Source organism: Chroicocephalus ridibundus, chromosome 5, assembly GCF_963924245.1.
Source record: "Chroicocephalus ridibundus chromosome 5, bChrRid1.1, whole genome shotgun sequence".
In the NCBI taxonomy this organism is placed as follows: Eukaryota; Metazoa; Chordata; class Aves; order Charadriiformes; family Laridae; genus Chroicocephalus; species Chroicocephalus ridibundus.
Window position 1 is genome coordinate 37738463 of NC_086288.1, and position 24950 is coordinate 37763412.

Consider the following 24950-nt stretch of genomic DNA (forward strand, 5'->3'; position numbering starts at 1 on the left):
ACATGGTATATGTTTCCTCTTTGCTCTTTTAGGTTGTTTTCTTTAGCATTAGTCATGAAGAGGGGTTAATCTGTAAAAATAGTGACGTGCTGTTATTGGAAATAAATTACATTGTGCATTTTTCTGTATTTCAGTGAGTGACTGGATTGCTACAAAGGGACTGTGTTTATAAATGTAACTTCCCCTTACTTGAGAAACCACCCATTTTTATCTAAACTGTAGCAAATGTTTGGTTTCAAACAGATCTGCCTGAATAAAACTGTACTTTTCAGGCCTCTCACAGTATTGCAACTTAAGGAAAAAAAAAAATTAGGAAAAAAAAATTGGAGTATTGATGATGATTCTCTGGACCTGGCTGTGTTTTGTGCAGCAGCAGCCTTCTTTGGGGCAGAGCCGTGTCCGTGCACAGAGCCCAGCCTTCGCCTGCTGCAGAGCAGACCTGACCCCATCCTGTAAGGGAAAGCCTGAGGAGCCGGTGTGCTCCCGGAAACTTTGGTGTGTGTGTGTGCCAGAGAGGGGGGAGAGAGGGAGACTAGCACGAGGGAGAGTAAGGGAGGAAGGCAGGAGGGAGCAGGGTGCTTGCTTCATGCGCTGCTGAAGGCTGTCAGAAGCAGACCGTAGGAGCGGCGCGCTGGCTGGCGTGCAATTTAAGGGACAACGTTCATTGGCTTTATTCATTGAATTGCTGAAGGACAGATATGACATCCGACTGCTGCTTCTATATGTTCTTGCTTATCGGTGCCAAGGGTAAGTGTATCTGGCTTTTTTTTTTTCTTGTTTTGAACATTGCAATGCAGACAGCCGATAAACTTCAGTAGTGGATTTTTTTTAAAACTGTGATGTCTCAGTGTTATTTTACAGTTCTTTGTGGCAATTATTTTTTGATAGAATTGAAGCGTGTAACTCGGTCTCTCAAGGTTACTAGCTACATGTAAGGATCAAATATTGTTGTACTTAATGCTTTGAGAATTACTGTTAATAGTTATGAGCTGAAATTAAAAAATAAGAAACTGTTTAACCATTACATAAATACTTGTTGTAAATATTTAATGAACGTACGGATAGATCTGACTCATTTCAGATGCCTCGAAATCCACATTCAGTAGTTCGTAGTGATACTGTGCAGTGCTACTAGAATTGGTAGTTCTCAAAAAGTAGATTGTGTTCAGGTAACAGGAATTTTTACTGTCTGCTTCAGCTTGATAGGCAGTATAGCATGTGAAATGGATACTGAATTAAATTTCAGTTTTCCTTCACATGTAAATCCCTTCAATGTGGAGGGAATTATACCTGACCTTCTCCTTACTTCAGTAATGTTTTCTTCATTTAATTCGAGTACCCTGTTTGCAAGTGCTGCTTTCGACTTGGGTAAAGCTGTCCCTGTAAAGCTGCTGATACTGATACATATGTTGTATTTCCTAATCTTTATCGTTTTCTTTAACTGTAGTTTTTATATTAAAAACTTATTTTTGTTGCATTGTCAATACTAAAATAATGTTTTATTGATTTTGTAGATGAAATCAATATTCTTTGCAATATCAACAATTTTATTAAACTAATAGGAGCATAAGGTTAAATTCTGCCACCTTCTTCTGTATTGAACAACAGCTTGCACTCTCTCCTGCTTTTAAATTGAACCTTTTGGGGTTTACATGTTCATACTATGCTGTTTAACATAAGATTTGTAATGGATATTGCCCACATTAGGAGTTTGGGAAACAGAGCTCCACATACAGCTATTTGTGCAGTTGCAAAGCTTAGTTAAATCCGTGGACAAACTCCAAGCAGTTCTGTTATGTTTTGGAGGAATACCTCATATGCGAGCTGCAAGCATGAAAAAAACAGGGATATTAATGTATTTGGAATTAAGTTGGTTATGATAATAACATCTTACCAAGCCTGTGAGCTTCATATGCATCCATGTTATCCATGAGCAATAATCCAATATTAAAAGGTAGTACTTCAAGGTATGCAGAATAAAAGCTAAAGGACTTCAAACAAGTTAAGCCTTCCACATTACTGCATTCTATATCAAAACAGTAAAATGTTGAAACATTCATGCAAGATGTGCAAATTATTATTGGCATAATTTCTGCTGGGTTAAATTCATCTCAGCAGTGGAATTTATAAAATCTAACAAAATATATTAAAGCTTACTGCAAAATAGGATAGCAGATAAGAACTGTAAATGACTACAGGCGTCCTAGTATCATAGTTATGATGACCTTTACTTTTTGAGGTGCTTATTGGCTCATCATATATAGCATATTATAACACTTATAAGAAAACAACATGGCTCATCTAGATTTGTTGAAGAGAGAAGCAGTGTAGTCATAGATTAAAGCATGTGCATGCCTGGAGTCTCTGTTGCCTGTCCGTGCCCTATTTTGCACCAAAATGGGTTCCTGTTTAGTGCCACTTCTCCTAACTTTGCTCATAGCTTCACTGCCTTTCAGAGTTTTAGCCGGCAATCTGAATTGTAACCACATCTGCAAGTTGGCTGATTTTGTCCACACGGTAGATTTAAGCTTTGCTCAAGTCTTTAGGCGAGCTGATATTAAAACAAACACTCCTGATGTAAGTATAGTTGTGCTTAGAAATTGGGTTTATTGTTTATGGACTGCTAAAATTTCAGCTGAACAGTATTGTTGTGTTTTGTGGTTTGTTTCTTTTTTTAATTTCTACAAGTCACAGGTGCTCCTAATTCTTAAAAAGTAAAATGAGAAACATCTATTGTACAAAACCTACTCTTGCCTGACCCATCCATATGGGTCCCAATTGACGGGACCCATTGATCCTATCAATTCAATCTACATCTGCTTAGTTTTCCATTCAACAGCTAAAGTTGCATACGAATAACCCCAATAGCTCTTTTATTTTACTCTCTTCCTTCAGATTCTTCATTAAATCTTCTTATGCGAAAACTTTTCCTTCCAAAATCCAAATAATCAAACTACGTGGCTCTTTATGCACCAGCAGCTCTCAGCAACTGCCTGACTACTTTCCCATGTGGAATATGCTAGACCAGGTAGAGGGTTTCTTTGAAAACGCAGCAGCATCTATACGATGTTTTTTGCCAGTGCAACAGCATCAGTTGTAATGTGGAGAAAAGTAAATTTCGGACTTCGGTTGTGGAATTGGCAGCAGGAGCCAGGACTGGTAGCCAGGACAAACATCTACCTGGGTGGCTCACCCCCCTCGTGAAGCTAGCAGGTTGGTTGGGCATGTGGCTGGCACTGCACTGGCTGACACCTCTCTCTTAGTAAAATAATCAACTGTAATTACTGCAACAACCATAGAGAGCTTTTGTGTCTTTAGAGTCACTTTAGCTTTCTGGGGACAAAAACTATTTTGTCGTTCTAGACTTTGGCTAAGGGACAGACCCGCAAACAATTTGTTTATCGATCATTAAGAAAAACAGAAGAACATTAGTATCTTAAAGTATTCAAAGTGAATGCTGAAAGGAATGTGGCAGGCTCCTCATGGAAAACAAATTGCTGTGGTTACTATTTTAACCCTGTATACTCTGTGCCTCTACCTGAATTTTTCCAGTCCTATTTCTACAGTTCCCCTTCCCTCCTCTTTCAGTTCTTCCCCTCGTATATTTTTTTCCCTTCCCTTATCCTCACTTCAAAATGCCAAGGAAAACTTTCAAACTTTCTTCAAACCATCTGAAACTTGTTAGCCCTTCTGGTGCTGCATGCACGTGACAGCTGTTTTCAAGGCCGAGATCTCTTATGCCAAGTGTTTTCTGTCAAATGTGGGAAAGACACTATCCCAAATCATTTGGAGAAGTGCAAGTTTATGATTGTGCAGACTGCGCTCTTGTTTACATACTTTGGAACAAATTTTAAGATCCCTTCCAGATTTGTAAATAGGAAAATGAAATTAATTCAGCCTTTGCAAAAGCTTGGATAATCGTTGTGTAATAATAATTTTTGGTTAATTTCCCTTTGCTTTCACTTAACTTGAGCATTAATCTGACTGGCTTCCCTGTGGCTAGAATAACGTGCATTTTGTATATCTGTGTGTACAACAAAAAGTAATATCTTTACAGAAAATCAGGGATGAAGATGATTTCTGAGGAGAATTTCCTCTAATGTCAGTTAGAGGGTAGTAAAAAGTCTACACAGTAATAAACTAAAGCTCTGAAAGTTAAACCATTGTCAACTGCAGAGGCTGGTCTGCCTGCAGCAGCTGCATGGGCAAGGCCGCTTGCACCTCTCCATTAACAGCACTCAGGGTTACCCAACTTGCAAACCTGTCTTGACTGTTTATAGCAACTCTACCAGACTTGAACCATTTGCTCCGAAATCTTGCAACGTGGACTTTCACCATGAGCAAGACGACAAGCAAAGCTTTACCAAAATCAGTTTAATTTTTAAGAAAGTGAGCAGTTGTTACTTTGCCTATGCTGAATCATTCTGGGAATCCTGTATTAAGCAATATCTTCTCTTAAATGAATAAGGGCTTCTGAAGTGTTCCTCCACAAAATCAATGTGTCTGAGAGATAGTCCTCTGACAGGCCATCCCGCTAGAGCTAATGAGCCTGGTAAAGTCCGGTTGCAGTAGTGTAAAAATTAACCTTCTCTAATGGGTATTCCTGGATGCTAAAGAGCAGTGTGAAGCTCGTCAGAGGAACTGTTACCAGTAATCTCATTGAGAGTTCCCTGGTGGTGCCATATGTCCTATACTTGGAAGTCATCAAATAAGACTTTGAAACAAGGGGTTCAAGGCAGGGAGCTGTAGGAAGCTGAGAGGATCAGGAAGTCATTGTGGTTGTGTCTGAAAAAGAGAGAAGGTGAAAATGTATGGGGAAGGACTGATCGAGGAGACTGAAAGTAGGGGCTAAAGGGAGAGGAAGGTGGAACAAGGGAGCAGAGAGGTCAGAGAAAAGGCTAACGCTACTTAAAGAAAAAGGAAATCAGAAAGGCTATTAGTCTGGGAGGTAAAGACTTAAGAAAGGGATGTGTGAGAGGGAGCCAGCAGGCAACAATGAATTTGTTAAAGGAAAAAAACAAGGAGCTCTGAGAGGGGAGTGTTTGAAGAATAAAGTCAGAGGATGGCGAGAGCAGAACATCCGTGCAGACCGGAGGTCATGGGAGGACAGGATGGGAAGCAGGTAGTGATTAGGCAAGAAAGGATGGAAGCAAGGTAAGCAGCCAGGGCGAGGAAAAGACGAGACTGGGTAGAAAAAGGAGCTGTGCTTAGTGGGGTGAGGACTGTGCTACAAAGCTGGAAGGAAGCTCAAGGTTGTCCTGTTGCTTACTGTTTCCTGCTGTGTGACACCTCTGCTCAGAGGCTGGTGATTAACACTATCAGATCACCCCACCCTCTCAAATGCCAACAGTCTGGAGAGGTAGAGGTTCTGAACTATTGATGCCACAGGGTGTCATGTTATGAAATGTCAGAAGAGAATTGATTTTCTCCTTTAATATTCTAGGAGGCTACCTACAGCAAAGAACATTATTAATTTTGCAAACTCAGTGTTTAGAAATTGAGATACAATCTTAATTTGTCCTATGTGCTCATACTAATTTTCTTCATGCTATGGCTCCACAAGAGCTTGTGCTTTCTGTACGGCATTCGAAGAATGGATCAGAAACATATGGTGAACTACACTGCCTGTGTTACCCCTTATTCGTTTGCTGTAGAAGATAAAGCTATAATGGGAATGTGGCTGGGGATTACAAAATGACAGCCATGTGATGAAGGCAACTGAACTCTGTTGTGGAGAACTGATTTCTCTTCCTGTTTCTTGCCCTGGACAGTGATTCTTTAAATGTGTCATAAATGGATAATAATTATATGTCAGGTTTTCTAGGTTCTTGGCTTGATAATCCTGATGTGGCGGTGTCCGTTTCACAGCTGCCTCTGAAGTCTGTAAAAGCTGTGCTTTAAGTAATCTGTGAAGCTGACCCTGAAAGCAGGAACCTAAAATTAGCAGAAGCACTTGCCGTATGTGTGTTAATGTCTTAGTTCTCCAACTAAGCAACAATGCCATATTCTAAACTGTAATCTAAGCAATCTGTGAGGACTTAAACACTGGAAGTTTATCTATTGTAGCTGTATGACGGAACTAATGAGGAATTTAATATTGTAATTTATAGGTGGTTAGGCCGTAGACTAAACAGCAGGGTGTCAGTAATCCATTAGAAGACCAATCAAAGTGTAGGTAAAGTGCCTGTATTATTATATGGAGGTGCATTTGCAAAAATGTATGAAATTCAAAGATATGTGACAGACTTTGAATGCATGCTGCTAATAACTGATGTTTGTACATGGTTCCTATCGTAGGAAAAAAAACAAGAAACTATTTGGAAATTGTGTTATAGCAAAAGCAAGAGGACAATGTATGATATGACTCTGTGCATGCAAAGAAGCCATACACAATATTATGCTCACTACCTGCTGCGTTGTCCTCAATGTTCACGAGGCATCCAGCATGCAGTTGACTTGCGTGTTAGGGCGAGATACAGGTACCTGGAGGAAGGACTGATGGGGAAAACATGGATTTGAAAGAGTCTCTGGAGCCATCAGCTGTGGCCTGTTGGGGAGAGCTGGCCCTGGGACCTGATAGACCTGATGTCGGGGGAAGAGGGTGGCCGGGCAGTTGGGAGGGAGAGCCCAGCAGCAGCTACACTGACCCTGTGGGACTGGTCCACATGAGATCACTTAGCAGAGTTTATCCAGAGAGGACATTAAATCACCCAGTCCTTTATTCCACCCACGTATCCTGTATCAATCTCCAGGCTTTATTTGGTCAAAACGTTTATTCTCGGTAAAGTGTTTCCTCCAGAGGAGAGCAAGTGCCACTATGGCACTAAGAAGGGCAGAGGCCGTACAGCCGGACTGAGACTCGAAGATGTGCATAGGCCTGTCAAAACCGGTGAACACCGCCTCTTCCTCCTCTGTTCCGCGGAGAAAATAAAAGCACTTGCATGACCTGGCAGAGGAGTCTCTATTCCATCACAAAGGTGATTGTCAGTGCTGTGCTGAATGCAGGGGAAAAGGCACAGTGCTTGGAAAGGTTTTGTTGTTGTTGCTTTCGCATAGAAATATATATACTTTTCTGTTTTGCTTTACTTTGTTTTTCAGCTGCAATTAAAAAAATGTAAGGCTGAAATAGGTGAGATAGCTATAGACCAGCTTCCCTTCAGAATCAGTTACTAAGAGTTTCCTTTCATGAAACTTAAAATCTGGCCACAACATAGTTAAAGCAAAGTTTGAGCTGTATGAAGGAAAACAAACAAAAAAAAAAGTTAATGAATTTAAAAGCCATGTAATTGATTAATTTGAAGGAGTTAATAGTAATGCTGTCAACAAAGATGACCTGCATTTTTAGAGCTTTATTCAAGAAGGCCTATCTACCGTGAAAGTACACTTCCTGGCATCATTTCCTGGTCTCCAATTCCATGTGAAGACATGAATTAACTGTTACTTTACCTAGGAACTACAGACACTGATTTTTTTCAGAAACTGTCATTGTTTTCTAGCATTCAAATAACACTGCAAGCCTCTAGTTCTTTTGGTATTTCCTTTGTATTTCAAAACCTGTTATATGATAACTTTAGTTTCAAAGTGTTTCTCAAATAATTCCCTTCAAATCCCTCCTATGGCTGGTTCGAAAATATTTTCTTTTAGAAATGTTGCTTTATCTTCAGTACAGATTTTCAGCATCAAGCAGAAAGACAACCACTTTCTTCCCTCCAAATATATATCAGAAATGGGTATTGAATAGCTGGGCTTTTCGACAATACTGAGACTCATAAGTCACATGAGGATTTTCTTTTTCCTAATATGTTTTAGAAAAAAAACCCAGTTATTTTAAAATAAGTACTGATTATTTCTCTAGCATGCCTACGTATACATTTCTAGGTTTTATCACTATTTGATTTTTTTAAAATCTTTCATTTACATATTCACTGCTTTCACATCATCTTTTAATCAGACTGGTTTCTTGTCCGGAGAAATAGATTTTTGTGTCTATGGATGTACAGCTTTGGAGAATTTATCAGATATTTTTAAATAATACTAAGTTACAAAGGATTTAATTTTGCTAATAAGTTATGTCAACAATTGTTTTAAGTACTGGGATACGATCTTGTAAGTTACATGTATGCTATCCTGATATAATTGCCTTATTCAATCTATTTAAAAAAAAAAAAAAAAAAACACAAACAACCACGTAGCCAGATTGTGATGGGTGGTAACAGACAGCTGTGTACCAATACTATCTCTCAGTCCACTTTCTAATGTGACCTAGGCTGAGATTGTGAGACTGGGGCTGCATTTTTCTAGGCGCTCTTCTGCATGCCTTGCCCTGGGAAGCCCACCGTCTGAGACGGGAAGTCAGATGTGGGGTGAATGGAGACCCAACAGAAAGGTGTCGCAGGACCAGGGTGATGCAGTGATTGCTGTTGGAGCAAACGTCTCCTCCTCCCAGCCCTCTGTCCTGCCTCACGTGCCGCGCTAGAGATGGATGGTGACAGCACTACTCCTGGTTGAGGAAAACTTAACATCCAGATAACTTACACCTATGTGCTGCTAATGCAACATCTCTTTATGTACATTAATAATTGTATAAAATCTAAAAGTTATAATCTCAAAATTGATGAATCTTAATCTGCATGCACGTTTTTATATATCCTGCAAAAGAAGAAATAAGCCAGATGTCTCCAATCATGGTTCAGCCAGCTAACATTATTCACTTTAAGAAAGTCAGAAATCCTATTAGCTTGAGATAATTTCTGGTTTATGGCACTTTAACTGGATTGTCACAATTTATAGCAGTGAGTTATGTTTACTAATAGTAAAATATAGTAGAGGTTGGAAAACTTGAGATTTTTAAATTGAACCAAATATTCGTGAGTCACAATCCAATAATAGTGCATTTCTTTAAGCACAGTATCTGACATTGATTTTTCACAAAATAGTCCCATGAGTTCTCTAAAATACTTTCAAATTATTTGACTTCAAAACAGAACAACAAAGGATTCTATTTTTATAATACTTCAGGAGGGTGGAATCTCATAGATTTATAGGGTACAGCAACCTCCCAAATCTGAACTTGTACTTCTATATTAAATTTAAATTCTTAATAGTTATAAATGGTTCTTAGTAACAAAAGCATGTGAATAAATAAAATGTATCAGATAATCCTGTCTCAGGTTCACCAAGAAATAATATATTTTTATTGTTACAAAATTAATCTTAAGCATGCTTTAGAGCTTCATTTTAAGTTACACTGGCTTGGTTCCATTGTAAGAACTATCGTTAACATCCTTTTAGACTTTATTAAGGGCACAAGGAATGAAAAAAACAGATTATGTTTCCTATTTCAAATACTTTCTGTAAGGATCCTAAAACGCTTTCTTCCATTTCTCTCTCTGGAGTCCTAGGTAGAAAAAGCTTACCTGAGAGTATTTTACAAAGATTTATTTAAGATTGTGTCAATTAGGACAAGAGGAAAAGTATTGAGGCTCCTGAAATTGTGGCTGATGTGCAGCATGCTTAGTTTAAGTGACCTTGTAGCAAAATAAAAGACTAAAGAGCAAAAGAAGATGTAGAAAAACAAAATAAAGTCTTCCACTGTCCTCCCCTTCAGGTTCTTTTCCTCAGCCTGTGGTTGGGCTGGCTTTCTCAAATCTATTTTGTTATCATCTGTGCTTCAAGATGTTCATTCTAACAGTCTTTCCCCTCCCCCCTCCATCACAAGAGCATACCAAAGTTGGTATGAAAGAAGTTAGAGCTAAGTCATGCAATTTTATTGGCGGGGGGTGGGGTAGGGAGAAAAAAAAGACAGTTTTGCCCTTTTTGACCTAAGAAAAGTTAGGCAAATTGTTATGATCTTTTAGATTGTTTTCTGTTATATGAAGTTCATGATAGTCGTGTAATTCTTTGCTCTTTTGCTCATTTACAAATAAGGTATTCTCAGAACATCACACAATTAGAATATCAGTAAGTAATTTCCCTGTTCGTTGCCTTTTTATTTTCATTCCTTTTTTCATTGCAGCATTCTCTTAGGGCTTTGCTACAAGTACTTTCTGTCTCATCTCCTGGATTTCTTTTTACTTCCAGGCATGAATGCACATGAACTCCTCTCCTGTACATGGTATTCTGTCATGGAAGTCACTTAAATCTGTCTTTTCTTTATGGAAACTTAAGAAACATATTACAAATGTCTGTTTTTTGTTAATTTAAATTATTTAGTTTTCACTAGTCGGTGTTTCGCTTTTGATTGCTTTACATATGGCTGACTGCGTTAACTTGTGCAAAGCAACAAGTCTGATGTGAGCTTCTTTACACTAATCCCTAATTACTATCATTATGTGTTTGAATTCAGAATAGTGGTTATCAGATGAGGTGAGTGATTGTTGCTTGAGGGACACTAATTTATTGATAATCAATCAGAATACTGATCCTCTTGGCTAAAGTACATTTTAAATTATTTGATTGCTCAGATTTAAAACGAAAACAAAACCAAACTTGATTAGCTCACTACTACACATGTTATGAGATAGGGAAAAATATGTAAGAATGTAAGATACATGGCAAATACTGCTAAGAAACTTTTTCCCTGGGAAAAAGTTTAAGTTGTTTTTTTTTTCTTTTATACGTGTCTTTAAATCATTAACTCTTAAAAATGTAGTGTTTCAAAGGAGGAAAAAAAATTAGTTTTGAAACAGATTTCTTTTATCTCTGGGGCTCGAAGAGTCAGCCCAAGTACACTCCTCTGGTTGGGAGGAAGAGTCAGCTCCTGGGAGGGCAGTTTTCCTTGATTTTGATGGCTCACCATTGCCTTGTCTGGACCTTTCAGGTGGTATGGTACAGACTAGCACGGCGTATTTAACACATTTACATCGGTGCCTTCATTTTTATTCTATATCTAACACCACCCAAACAAAACCGTACTGTTTCGTGTGTCCAGCTTTAGACTTGATATTGCACCAGCGTGAAAAAGAAACTAGTGAAATCAAAGGAGTTACACCAATGCAAAACAACACTAGGGCAAAGGAAAGCCTACCTTAATGTATTTTCTACTGGAAATCATGTCAGACAATGGAGATAGAACTTATTTCAAACAGAAATAATAGTCAGACATCATTTAAATTCTGTGTATTTGGGGAGAGGAAGAAAAGGGAAGGGGAGTGACAGAAAGGTTTGGCTCTGCTCATTAATTTGTGTCCTTGTTAGACATTGTGCTGAACCCTCATCCTCTGGGAATGCTCTGCAAAATTTGAGTTTCTAGATAAAATCCCTTAAACTTCATATTGGGGCTTTTCCAAATAATTTCTTTCAGCTCTTTCTGTGTATCAGAATCTTTTTAGTCTAAGTTCTGCGTGAGCAGAACAAAAAGGCAAATTAATAGAAGGTGTAAGAGCCAAACCCTCTGGCAAGGTGCCACGTGACCAGTCTGAATTGCTCTACTGGCGCTTTCTGATCCTGGAGCATATTTATCTGGCACTTATACAAAGAGGATCTTCCAGCACTATAGCTGGATTAATCGGTCTGAATTAACTGTGGCATAACTGATAACTAACTTTAGTAATGTTGTTATGAGATTGGAGACTATATTTTCCAAAAGATAGTACAATTTTTCTGCTTTGGAAAACACTTCTGAAATGAAAGCATAATGAAACTCACAGCAAAACATAAAGGTACCATAAGAAATTAAAATACAAGATACTGACCAGATTGGCATGCAATGTGGACAGTCACAATACATGCATCTTTTGTGCTAAAATCCTTTGCACTATATTGTGTTTAATGAAAACAAACATTTTACATAGTCATAAATTTACGTGTGTAGTTCAAGTACTACGTATTCCTAGAATGACATCTACTATGGTCTACTAAAGATAAATGTAATGCAATAAAGCTGAAAATGTAATTCTGGTTGCAAGAGCAAGAGCCAAAATACAAAAAATTGCTAGTGTTTTAGAAATGAAGATGTCGGAACCATTTGGCATTCTGATTAAATGGCACTGTGTCACTTGAACCCAATAAAATTTAAAATTACAAACACGATTCATATGCTATACAGATATTTAGAAAATGCTAGAGACATCAGGGCTGAACAATTAGCAAAGGAGGAGAGGAGCAAATTACAGAAAAGGCAATGTAGTGATAAGAGTTTAATTATACTCCTGTGGGGATCCTGTACAGATGTTTAAATCTGAGCCCCACCGATGCTTTGCCTCAGGAGTTAATGCTGAAGTATCTATCACCACTATAGCAAGGTCTATTTTGGTCTACAAGTTTTGCCCAAGGGGTTACTACAAATGTGTACATTAACAACAAGTTCAAGTGCATAAACTGTTTTTTATTCTCGTATGAAACTAGAATCTATTTTCAATACATTACTTATGGGCAGTCTTTAAATCTTAATAAAAATGTTTTTAATAGTATGCGATTCTTATTACATATTCAAAGAAATCACTAGCAAGCTTTTCCTAAAAGAAGTATCAGGTTTGGGAAAGTCTTTATAAAATTACGTGCTGAAAAATAAAAATACATTCCCATTAATAAAGTTGTAAAAAGTTAAATAAAAGCATACGAAAGTTAACCTCATATTTCTAACCTGAAATACACTACACTAACTTCATCCTACTCTCTCTCCTAAACTGTTCAAAAATCCCCTTGTTTAGTGGGAAGAAACTGAATAATTCAGAAAAAAAACAGGAAAATTAATGTAAGACACAAGTAAATATCATTCACTTCTAGATATTATTGTAATGGACAAATTCAGACAACAAATTATTTTTTTAAAAAATAAGATCTTTTTAAGATGTCATATCTTCCTCTTTTTTTCTGTAATTTGGTGATTCAAATGCTTCTGATGAGAGTTGATCGACCACGTGCTACTACTATTCTTTGTCAAACATTAATTAACCATTTTTTAAGTTAAAGGAATTCATAGTTATAAACTTGTTTTATAGCCTTGTTCTGATGATTTATCTTGGAAAATAAAGGTAACAGGCCTATGAGGTCTCCTCCTCTGTATTACACTAAAGGTTTTTCAAAGCCAGTTCATGTGGTCTTCAAATAACTTTCAGCAGAAGAGGAAGTTTTTCATCTATTGTCATCTTGAAGTATTCAGGCTGGTACAAAAATGACAGGCAAAATCAATTTTAACTTTAATGTTTTCTTTCTGTTTTAGTTGAAGAAAATATTCTGTTTCAAAACAACTATTTCAAATGAAAATTTTCAGTCCTCTCTTGCTCTCGTCCTTTTCCTACTGTGTCTAGAAGTACACAATCTAAAATAGGTCATGGGTTGGAGGAGGAAAAAGCCCCACCATTTGATAAATTTGCATTGGTCTCTTGGAAAAAATTGGGGTTTTGTAGATAAAATAACTCTCCATCGTAGTAAGTACAGGGTGGTTTCTTCAGTATCATGTTCATTCCTCGGTCCTTGTCACTTAAGGACTCCTTTTTAAAAATAGTTGTACTTCCTCAGCCTCAGTACTTTCAAACTGACAACTTATTCAAAAGGAAGAAAAATACATTAGCCTAGTTGGAATTTGAGCATCATTTTGTACTCATGACGATTTTTGTATTTTTGAAAATACAAAAATATTTTCCTCCTATTATGATATCACTCTCTGCAACTACCTGAAAGGAGGGTGTAGCGAGGCAGGGGTTGGTCTCTTCTCCCAAGTAACAAGCCATAGGATGAGACGAAATGGCTTCAAGTTGCGCCAGGGGAGGTTTAGATTGGATATTAGGAAAAATTTCTCCACAGAAAGAGTTATCAAGCATTGGAACAGGCTGCCCAGGGAAGTGGCTGAGTCACCATCCCTGAAGGTATTTAAAAGATGTGTAGATGTGGCCCTTAGGGACGTGGTTTAGTGGTGGACTTGGCAGTGCTTGGTTAACAGTTTGCCTCAATGATCTTAAAAGTCTTTTCCAACCTAAATGATTCCATGATTCTATGTGCCCTTATTTGAACCCATATGCAACACAATTGAGATTGATGTCACTAAAAAGTACCAAGCAGTTAGTCATGCTGCTTTGATTGGTATAACTGCTTATGATTTTGTCTAATCAGCCCAGTATTGTTTCCGTTATGGAGTCATATTCACTTGTTATGGAAGCTAGAAGTAACTGTGTTCAGTTTGTGGTGTTCTAGTGCGCATGCCCCTTGTTTCGTTTCTCAAATAGCATTCATGACCCAGTATCTGTTATCAAAAGCTTTTGACATTTTTCAAAGACTGCACAAAAATAGTGAGCTTGATGAATCAATTTAGCTGGGAGAAAAGCTGTGGTCTCCTGGGAGTATCTTGTTCTTGGCTTTCCCAAATGCATTCCCTCTTTTGATTTCTTTTCATGAGAGCTTAAAGAGGGGCTGCTGTGTTCTTTCCCCAGTGATTCTGCATCCATACAACAGAAGAAAGAGCCTTACCATCTTATACTAGATAACAACCTAACTCTTACTTATTCCTTTAAAAAAGGAAAATGGTGGTGAATGAGTCTTATGTTTTCAAGACTAGCAGCAAAAGTTATGCACTTTCTTCAAGATAGAGGAAAGATCACAGATGTATGTCTTAGCAGTAAGTGCCTCAAAGCAGCAGATCTGGACTAGCTTAAAAGGTGTATGACATGGAATTTTGTTTGAGAAGAATTGGGGGTGGAATACGTCATAGTCAGAAATATTTAATTTGCAGAATTATGAACATGCCCTACTGGGTAGAATGTTACTCTGTGTAGAGACAGTAAACATCTTGTCAAAAATATGCTTGTTTGTGGTTTTACCATTTGTACTGATACCAGTTCACCTATTTCTTTTCTATTTGTTCTAAAAATATTGCAAATATTTTAGTATTTACTCTGATCATTATGAGAAGAAAAAATTGCTGGTACAGTATGGCTGAAATGTATGAAATTACTTCTCTGTCACTGAAAGGGCAGGAGGTGGTTTTCTGTATGAGGTATTCAAAGAAGACATTTTTTACTTAGAGTATCTGTAAAAGCAAACCTTCTGACATAATCAAGTCTGTCACAGATTTATAATTTTCACCTTCACAACTGAGGCCTAAACAAATGTGTCCTGAGTTCCACCTTTTCTCTAGTTTCTACCTTTGTAGCTGAGTTCTTTATACACACTTTAACAAGTCTTCCTTTACCTCTCAATCTACACCACTTTTTGTCATATCTCTGAAGGACACCAGAGTTTTTCTGTTCACTGTGTCAGGTAACAATATTAGCCCAAACTTACTCGTTATAAAACACAAATCATTTATATTAATCAAGCCATTTTAAGGTTCAAATTTATTGGTTATATGGTTTGCTCATGGTGGTACCTTTGTATTATAGAGGGTCTCATGCTTTTACAGTGCTACTTTGACCATAAGAAGTAAGGCTGAGATGTTCTATCCTGGATGAGCTGTGAATGAGAACCTATAAAACAATAGAGGTACCTTTGAAGCTTGATGTGCATATGGAACAGAGGTAGAACCTGTGGATTAATGAAAGGAGTACAAAATAACTTTTTTCTTTTTCTTGATTTAACACCAATGTGAAACAGACAGTGGCGTGACTTGATGAAATAATCATTAATCAATATTTTTTAGAGCTATTCTATCAGGAGGTTTATCGGCTAAAAAAAAGCAAACAATAAAACAACATTCTAGAAGAGTGGTTCAATTTTTCCTTAGTGGAAAATCAATAACAGGTGGAAAAGTTGACACCTTTAATACCGCATGACAAAGATAGCGTGATAGATCATTATCTTGGTATAATAAAATCCAGTGTCGGTACAGTTTGTATTTGCAAAATGAGAAGCATTGTTTTTTATTGCTGTTGTTGCAATGCTACCTTTAGCCATTTTCCTCACATAGAAGACACCATTTTAATTTCCTTTAATCAGAAAGAGAATCATTTGAATATTATCTAGCATTTTACAATGGATTTTACTGCCTTATCTCCTGTCTACCTTTGCCAGCTTTGCCAAATATTTCCGCAGAGGGTTGGGGGGTTTTCCATTCATAAATCTGCAATCTGCAGGGTCCAAACTTCTGTCTTTTTTTGCATAAACAAAGTGATGTTAACAAGTCAATGGACAAAGACCAGTGCTTTCAATGATTCGACTGGGATGAAGTTGTTCAGTGTTGATGCCTTGTTATCTTCTTTCCCAGGCAGATATTTACATGCCAGAAATCCAACATGGCACAAAATGAGTAATGCAGAGATTCAGAATAGATATCATCAAGGCTATAAATTTACAGAGAATTCAAAACTCTAAACACAGTGCGGGATTATGTACTCTTTCACAAAGAATGATTTCTAAACTGTGACGGAAAGTAAATTCATTAATTAGTTCAGGGATTAATACTATTTGATTAATTAATACTAATTTATGGAAAATGCAGTGAAAATCCATTGAACGGTACTGTGAGAGGATAAACACCATCATTTGGAATTTAAACTGCATGGAGATCAGCCCCTTTAAGCACAAAGTTCAGCTCAGTCTGAATAAGTCTCCAATGTGTAGGGAAAACAGCTTGACAAAATACAAGGGGTTGTTTGGGTTTTTTCCTTTTGTGCTTGCTTTTCCCATATTGTTGGCTTTTACCAGGTGTCTCAGTAGTTGCTCAGATTGTTAGATAACCGCACTGTAGGGACGGACCCTCAGTTGTCTGTGATTTCTTTCAAGACACGTTACACACTAAGTACTACACATACTCTGTTTCCTTAACGCGATACCATTAGCCTGTGTGAGATTATTTTTTTTTTATTTTGCTACTTGTTTTTGGGAGCAGCAGATGAAACATAATACTCCGAATACAAACACAGAACAGCAGAGAGACTTACAAACATGCAAGAGTGAATTAATCCTAGGACTAGAATATCGCCTTACTTTTGGTACCTATACATAGGTGGGATAGGGACCTAAAGCAAAAGTCTCTTCCAGCAAGAGCGTAAGTTCTACAGTTGCAGATAAAAGCAAATCAACTTTTCAAAATCATAAGGTGATTGATAGCTGGAATATATGACTTTCTATGGAGGATGCTTCTGACAGCAAAGACAATTCTGTGCATATTGGAATAACAGAATATTTATCGCAGAATCTCCTGGAGACATTACTCCTGCACTTCAAATTTCCAGACTTGTAAACATCTTCAAAGGTTTAACATGTGAAAGTTCTTCCAGAAGGGATTTCTTATGAATCTGAAGTACTTGATTCAATTTCAGGTGATTCCCTTAGTCCAGGAGAAAAATGAGGTCAAAAATCAGATGTTGTGTAATAATATATTCCTTATTAATCTGAGAAAGTTGCATAAAAGATTTATACTTTGTCTTATGAAAACATCCTGGAAAAATAGTCGCATGTTTCAGGAGTGGCAATATACTGTCTGAACAAGCGTTACATCAGAGTTTGTATAGAGTGTTTCAAGTGCTCTAAGACAGCAATGAAACTTAAAATATCATTTGTATTGGCATTTGTATCTTTTTTTTTGTGACAGCGTCCACTATGTCAAATGCTAGCTATAATGAGGAAATGACATTCCTTTTTGAAAGTACTTCAAAAATTAAATTAGCAAGTCCTTGCAGAATGGCACGTCACTGAGGCTTTGGGAGCACGAGGTAACATTCTGTGCTGATGATACTTTTCTCCATTTCCAATATGTTGGAAACTGAAAACGTTGCATTCTAGAGTAATTTAAAACCCTCTCCATCGTATGCTCCTGGAAAGAAGTTGATCTTATATGACAAGAAATCTGAGCTGGCACCCTGCAACCTGTTACAAAGCAGTAGGTCAGTTGAGCTTAGCCTGGAAGAAGTGATGGTGGCCGGATTTCTCCCTCAGGTGCACTGGAGGGACTCGTAAGGCAGCATGCATCTGTAAATGGAGCTGCTGTAGCACAGGGAGCTGAGGAACAGAGGACAGGTAGCGTCCTCCAGCTGCCCTGGCTGTACTTCATTGGTATCCTGCTACCTTTTCCCTCCATTACGGCTTGAATGAAGTCCCTACATTCTGTGAAATTACTTCTGTTAAGCGTGGGCTTAGCAGAACAGCATCTGTGTATCTAAACTTCAGACTGAAAGACTCTGAATAGTACATCCAAATTTTTTGGACCAGGCTGAGAACTCTTCCAAAGGATTCATAATGGCACCTTTATGTCTCTTGAGTCATTCTTCAGCAAAACTGTGTCACAGATTTGATTTTACTTTCCTTGTTCTTTGTTGCTTGATCAGTTTACATCTAGTAATTGCTTTAAAATTAGAATACGTTCAAAAATATATAATTCTGCCTTTGTATAAAGAAGACTTATCTATCTGGGTCTTCAATTTCAGCCCAAATTAATATAATCCATATCTGCATAGCTCATCTGGTATATTGCTATAATAAATTAATTTCTAGAGCAAAGCAAAACAATCCTTTTAAATAGCGGCCTTGGGCCATTCGTCTTGCATGATTAGCATTTCCATCTTATTCCTAGGATGTGTGGGGAGGAATTACCTGGTTGCTTTATATCAAAGCATATTTTAATTAGCTGATTATATAAATGTTTCTTGCCAAGTTAACTTAATAGACTATTATAATTGCATGTCCAATGATCTAATATGTATTTATTGCTTGATATTCACATTCAAATGCAAATAAGTATTTATAAAAGCATTATCTCAACGATCTTTAAACGTCAAGAACATATGTTAAAGCATATTCTTTTTGTTTCTATTTAGTCATCCGCGACTCTTTGGAAGATCATGTTTCTGGAGTTGGGGTCAGGTGCCCCCTGGGCTACTTTCCATGTGGCAATATCACAAAGTGTTTGCCCCAACAACTTCACTGTAATGGTGAGGATGACTGCGGGAATCGGGCCGACGAAGACAACTGTGGTACGTGGCTGAGGCTTCTCTTTGTTTCAAGCACCTGCAGTCACTGAAACCCATGCACTGCTCACACTAAGCAGAGTTGCAGAGTGTTAGAAGTAAGAAAGCTAAATGTTTTGCAGAGGATTTGGTTTTGCTAGGAAGGAAGGACCATGTTTCTGTTTGTGTACGGTATCGGTTTATCCAATTTCATCCCTGCTTTGAACTTGTTTGCATGTGTCGTTTTGATGTGTACAAATGGACGGACGTGATCTAGCAAAAAATCTTGGCTGAGGAAAGGGAGACATATGCGCTAACAGGGTTTATATTAAGCTTAATGTGACGTTTAAAGTTGTTTGGGAAATGTACTTAAGAAGAATTTTCAATTTTTTTTGGAAATCTTTTATGTCCTAACTCAGGAGAATAACCATGACTGTATGAGTGTACTGTACAAGCTGCACTGCTACCAGGCTTCAGGGGTTATAAATGTCAAAATCTGAGGGAAACCATATCGTGAGGCCACTGCTGCCTGCTGTCGTGATCCTTGTCTCTCCGGTCCCCAGCAGGTGGTAGTCCGGTAAACTTGGCTTGGTTTGTAGGCTTTATCCCAGCTGCAAACTAAGTAGGGCGAGGGCATGGGCTTTGCACTGGTGCCTACCTGCCCACGCTGCTTATTTGTGAGCATGGCCCCGGCGCAGCTTTAGCGTGTGCTGAGCAGCATCTCTCACGCAGTGCCTGGACACAGCTCGGGGGGTGGCACAGACCTGGGATAGTCGGGGAAAGGCCTCCCTATTTTTTGTGAGACAAGAGCTTAGACATTTGGTTGTGAGCTATGACCACAGGGAGAGAAAATTGGCCCTAGCACATGTTATTTACTGGTATTGTCAGCTTACTAACAGCCTGGATAGTTTCAGAGCTACTCTCCAGAGCTGCTGATCCATGGCAGGTAGGGAAACTAGACTTCCTATTCCTTAGTAGCTTGCCTGTAGCCATGGAGGGCCACCAGCCGCATGGTGCCCTGCCTCGCACGCTCCGCAGTCATGCAGGTGAACAGTCTGCCTGTCCCAGCCAGGCATGCTGCCATCAGAGCCCTGTGGGGGGAAGGAAGGGGAAAAAGGAAAAAAAAAAAAAAATTAAAATATGAAGTGAAACTTCCAAGCTATATAGGCCGAAGAAATATTCTGAAAGAAATTTTGAAGAAAGTATGGTAAGGGTAGTTTTTCACAAGCTTTCTCAGCAAAGTCAGGGAGGTTTTGAAAACAGTTGCTCCCACTGTATATCTGTGAAGCTGATTTTTGTACCTACATGTAGTATTTTTATTCTTATGCCATTGAATTTCAGCATTTTACTCCGTGTGAAAGCCAGTTTTAATTCTAATGCCATCTAATGGACCTGCAGCATTTTCTAGTTTTATGTCATTTGCTGATGCCATAAACATACTAGCTGTTGCCAGTAATCAAAATCCTGAATAAAACTGGCTCTTGTTCTGTTCTTCTGTAGTTCTCTTACCCTACAGTGGCAGAAAGTGATGATGGTGGTGGCCTCTTATGTTTAAGAAGTCCAAGCACTGGTTTATCCATGTTCCATTTTTGTGTAGTACCTGAAAGTCTATGGGCAAGAGCTTACTGAAACTGTACAGCTTGATCAAATGGCAATTAGGATATACACAGTTTTGTACTGGGATATACAAGACAGCACAGCCTGCAAGACAATTCAGCTGCGATACTGAATCCTCTTCTGGGTATAGTAATTCAAGAATGAGTTAGCCTCAATTTCTGAAAGCCTAAATTACAAAAGATGAAGAGTTATTGTATTGACTTACTGGGAAACATATGCTATTAGTGGTTTTCTCATATCTTGACCTCGTATTCTCATTTAGAAATGTGTGCCACGTATAATGCACTAAGGTCATATTCAGCAGTTATGTTTTCTTAAAAACTGTTGTTGCAGTCAAACTTTGTTGTTCGAATCAAGGAAGAGTCGCATCCTTGCCTGAGAATATGGAACACACTGATGAGATTTTCTGCAATGCCCCTACACTGTAGTAAGTGTGGAGATCTTTGTGGGATAACTCTGTTTTGTGAGCATTAATCTTGCTTAAAATCCAAGAAAGGAAGCCTCATTGATTAGCTCCACAGACAAAGAAGGCGTACGGCTATTTTCTTTGCTGCAGTTTCCCAGGACCACTTTAGCATGCCTGCCTTATGCCAGCAGTTGTATCTGGTTCTTTCTACCCCTTTTTTAAATTTGCAACTAGTTTTCAGTTAAAGTCACTGCTTCTGGTTACAGAAAAGCAATTCAAACTGAAATTATTCCAGTGTAGTAATTGTTTCATGTGGTAACATCAAAAATTTTAATCTTATCCACAAGGTACTCCAATTAAGAGCTCAGCTTTTAAATTCCTGCATGCTTTCATGGTGCACAAATTTGAATAAGAGCTTTGAGGTGGCCAGTCTACAATATTCAACCCAACAAGTGTGGGGAGGGAAAAAAAGCAGTGTAGAACCTCAAGGCAATTAAGAAATACTTCTTTACTTCTTTTTTTTTTTTTTTTTCGATGCCTGTATCTCAAACACAGCTAGTTAAAGCAACTACTTTACTAACAGGTTCTTCAGTAATGGTTAGGGTAACTAGGGTAACTATGTTAAGCCTATAGAAGAATGTTATAGTGAAGACTTGCATATATCTTATGTACAAGCCAGTATTATGACATAAGGAAACATAAAGCAAAAAAAGCAAAAATCTGTCACAGACAGTAGTTCTTTCTATGATGAAAAGGATGATACTGATGAAGAAGAAGAGGAAAAAACAAAATAAAACAAAACACTTATTTTGAAAACCATAATACTGCTGTATGGAAAAAAAAAACCAGGTACTCTAAACATAAGGAAATCCAAAGTCTAGCTGCTCAATACAAGCCCCAAAGTGTGCTTAATATCAACAGCAATGCAACTACTGCAATAGCACTTCTATGAAACGTCGGTGAATGAAACAAGCAGAGAAGCAACTAGCATAAAAAGCACACCTAGATTGTCCAAGAGAGCTAGTTTGTAAAAGTCTTTAAATGTCCTTGAAACAAAAAGTGAAAGGCATCAGTACATGATCAGAGCCTCTGAAAATACTGAAACCAGACACTCCAATTATCTTATAGCAATTCCGTCCCTTTCCTCTTTTAGTGAGTAAAGTTCTCTTGTTCCCCATCTCATTGCTGTAGACAATTTATTGTTGTAATCTTTGAGATGATTTGCAATGTTAGTCCTGTTTCGTGCCCTGTGTGCCCAGTAACAGCAAAACATGATGATAAATATTTCAAAATAAACCGAGTCCTCACTGAAAGGTGTGTTTTCAGATGTGCTGTAATCGCCATTCACATTCAACCCAGGCGCATAAAGTTTGGCTTCATGATGCCTTCTCCAAATGCGCTGCTTCTTTCACTTCTGCCATGCTCTCTGTGTCCAAATAATAAACGTAAAACTAAGGTCCGGAGAAGTTAAATGAGCTGAAAATAGGATCATAGGCAGAATTGGGAACAGACTCTTGGTCTGAGACTGCTGTGTCAGTGCTTAACCTTAGGGTGTGGACATCCTGCTGGTCAGCTCAACTTCAGTATTTCTTCCACTTCTGGAAAGGGGTGAATTCCAGCTGGTATGTTACAGTGGAGTGAAGCCACTCGTCTTTGAAAACTCACATGCCTTTGTCACCTAGTTGGGTTTCCAAAACCAATAAAATACTGTGTGTGATATCCTGATGGGGAAGAGCTGGAGGCAATGTAGTAAACTGCAGTGAGAGGAGGCTGCCAGCAATTTATCACGCCCGAGGTGATGGGAGGCTCTTTTTTGAACTATCACTAGATAAACTTGAATGTGCGTGGAAAATGCAATCATACCTTTTGAACTTGACAACATAGTCCATCAAGTAAAAGTGGGTGTCTCTGCAAATTTGTCAGGAATATGATATTTTTAAATAAAAGTGATTTATTTAAAGTTTCATAATTTCTCATAAAAGTTTATGGTTTTGAGGATGTTCCTTTTTGAGGTTTGAGTACAGCAGTAAATTTTTCTCTGCTGTTCTGCCCTGTGCTCATCCCTTCTGAAGCACCGAGTTCTTAAAAAGACCAAATGCATTGTTAAAAAGTTTAGCATATATCACATTTCCCTTGGAGTTATTTTTGTGTCTGTTAGCAAAACTCAAATTGTGTGAAAAAAAAAAAATAGCGATTCCAGCATCTTTCTGTGCCCAAGCTTGATTAAACCTCGAGTTGGCAAAGAGAGGGAGTTTGGTAGTGTTTTGTCCTACTGAGACCATGTCGGATTTTAAACGTAATGGCTTCAGCCTAATTTTCCAGGGAAGACCTTTTCCTGTTTATTTACAGGTGTAAGATTTGATTCTGTAGCTACCTGATGCTTATAGAAGGGAGGTTAGAACATTTGTATACTTCATCATTTTTTTAAACACGAGCAGGAAGGATAAATTACTAAGCACAATCACCTAATGCTATGGCAGTGTTGACATGGGAATTGTTCCTAAAACAAGAATATTTCTTACACTGAAGACATTACTGCTGCAACATTACTGTTAATATATTCTAAACAATCTCTAGGCAAAGCCCTTTGAAGCCCAATGGCACAGCAAAAGTGCCAAGTACATATTCCCAAGTACATATTCATAGAAAGAAGCATTTTGGAATCTCTGCTTTGACAATGATGCTTAATGATAAACAAAACAAAACTAACAACAGTAGATAAAAACAACAATTGATTAATGCAAAACAAAAATAATAGAACAGGACTAGTGATGTAGCTTTTCACTGAGTGCACGTGTTTTGTTATCTTAAAGTGCATGTTTGTTTAGATGAACAAATTCTGACACGTGACAAATTGCAAAAACCTATGAAAAGTTAAATCGTAACATAAATGTACTCTACAGATTTGGACAGCAGACAAGTAACATTGCCAGTAATCATCTGGCATATTTTGGATTATTTTTTTTTCAAAATACCAACTCTCTCTGTAGCTTTAGACAAAAAAAAAAAAATCCTTTGCTCCCTAGTTAAGTATTTAAATTTTAAAACTTACACATAAGCACTTTATATTTTCTATTCTCTATGCCTATTCTCTGATATTCCATCTACTTAGAGGGCTTAATGAGCAAACTTTTGTCCTAGATAAGGGTCAACTTTCTCTGAATAAAATTTTCCTACTGTTAGATGAAGTGATAAAATGTAATGTTATCGGTCTAACAACTTTTGTGTAATTATCTCTTCGAGATACATCACTGGGTCAGTTATCATTTTGTAGTTGTATCATGTTAATTACAAAGTGCTGCAAAAATTCTCAATGCAGTTAAATTTTAAATCACTGAGAGACTGAATATTTGGTTTTCTTGTGTGATCTTCTCAGATCTTTGTAGCAATTGACCCCAATATCCCAGCCATTCTGCTGAATAGTCAGCATGATTTGTTCATCGTAACTGAAAATTAGCTGTGATGCTGATATGATGCCAGTTCTTGGAGAGAAGCCTTCTAGTAAATTGCCATGCAGCTTACCTCAAGTTTCTTCTTCCAAAACCACCCATTAGCTCTTGAATTTAGTTTAGTACAAAGTTGTAAATGGAGGAATATAGAAACATAATCAAATCTCAAAAGGTACTGAGTTTTTCTCCTTTCAGGGGAAACATCTTACTTGGCAAATTCGAAAGTATGTTTTATGATATGTCTTGAAGTCTAAGATTAAGCCTTACTGCTTTGTCTCTGATACATTTAGCACTATGTGTCAGCACCCTGTAGTTACAGATTCTGAAAATCCCTTAGATGTAAAGTACAGGTGCGCTTATTTCTTTATAAATAGTCCTGCTTTCAGATTTAAACGTTTCTCCTAACTTCCATTAAGGTTTGACAGTACCTAAACATACAGTCAAAATCTGTGCAGTTATTGGATTTATGATGTTCTGTTCTAATTTAAAATGCAAACAACAAGACCGATATAAAATCTTCAGTCACACCACCTGGGCTTTGGACCACAACAGGTCTTACGAAGCAAGGCTGACCCTGGTGAGAACTGACCTGGACTGACTCCACTGAAATCAATGGAAAGGCTCCCACTGTCTTCAGTGAGCAAAGAATCATAACTTACC

General features: G+C 37.9%; 1 protein-coding gene across 2 annotated transcripts in view; it reads left to right on the top strand.

Moving 5' to 3' along the window:
* Window positions 1–393: 393 nt before the first annotated feature.
* RXFP1 (relaxin family peptide receptor 1) overlaps window positions 394–24950 on the top strand; it is a 53685-nt gene continuing 29128 nt past the window's right edge. For both annotated transcript variants that reach the window (XM_063336180.1, XM_063336181.1), the window contains exons 1-2: window positions 394–747; window positions 18690–18845. In XM_063336180.1, the coding sequence (XP_063192250.1) occupies window positions 699–747; window positions 18690–18845 (205 nt within the window). In that variant the 5' untranslated portion in view covers window positions 394–698. The remainder of the gene's footprint in view (window positions 748–18689; window positions 18846–24950) is intronic.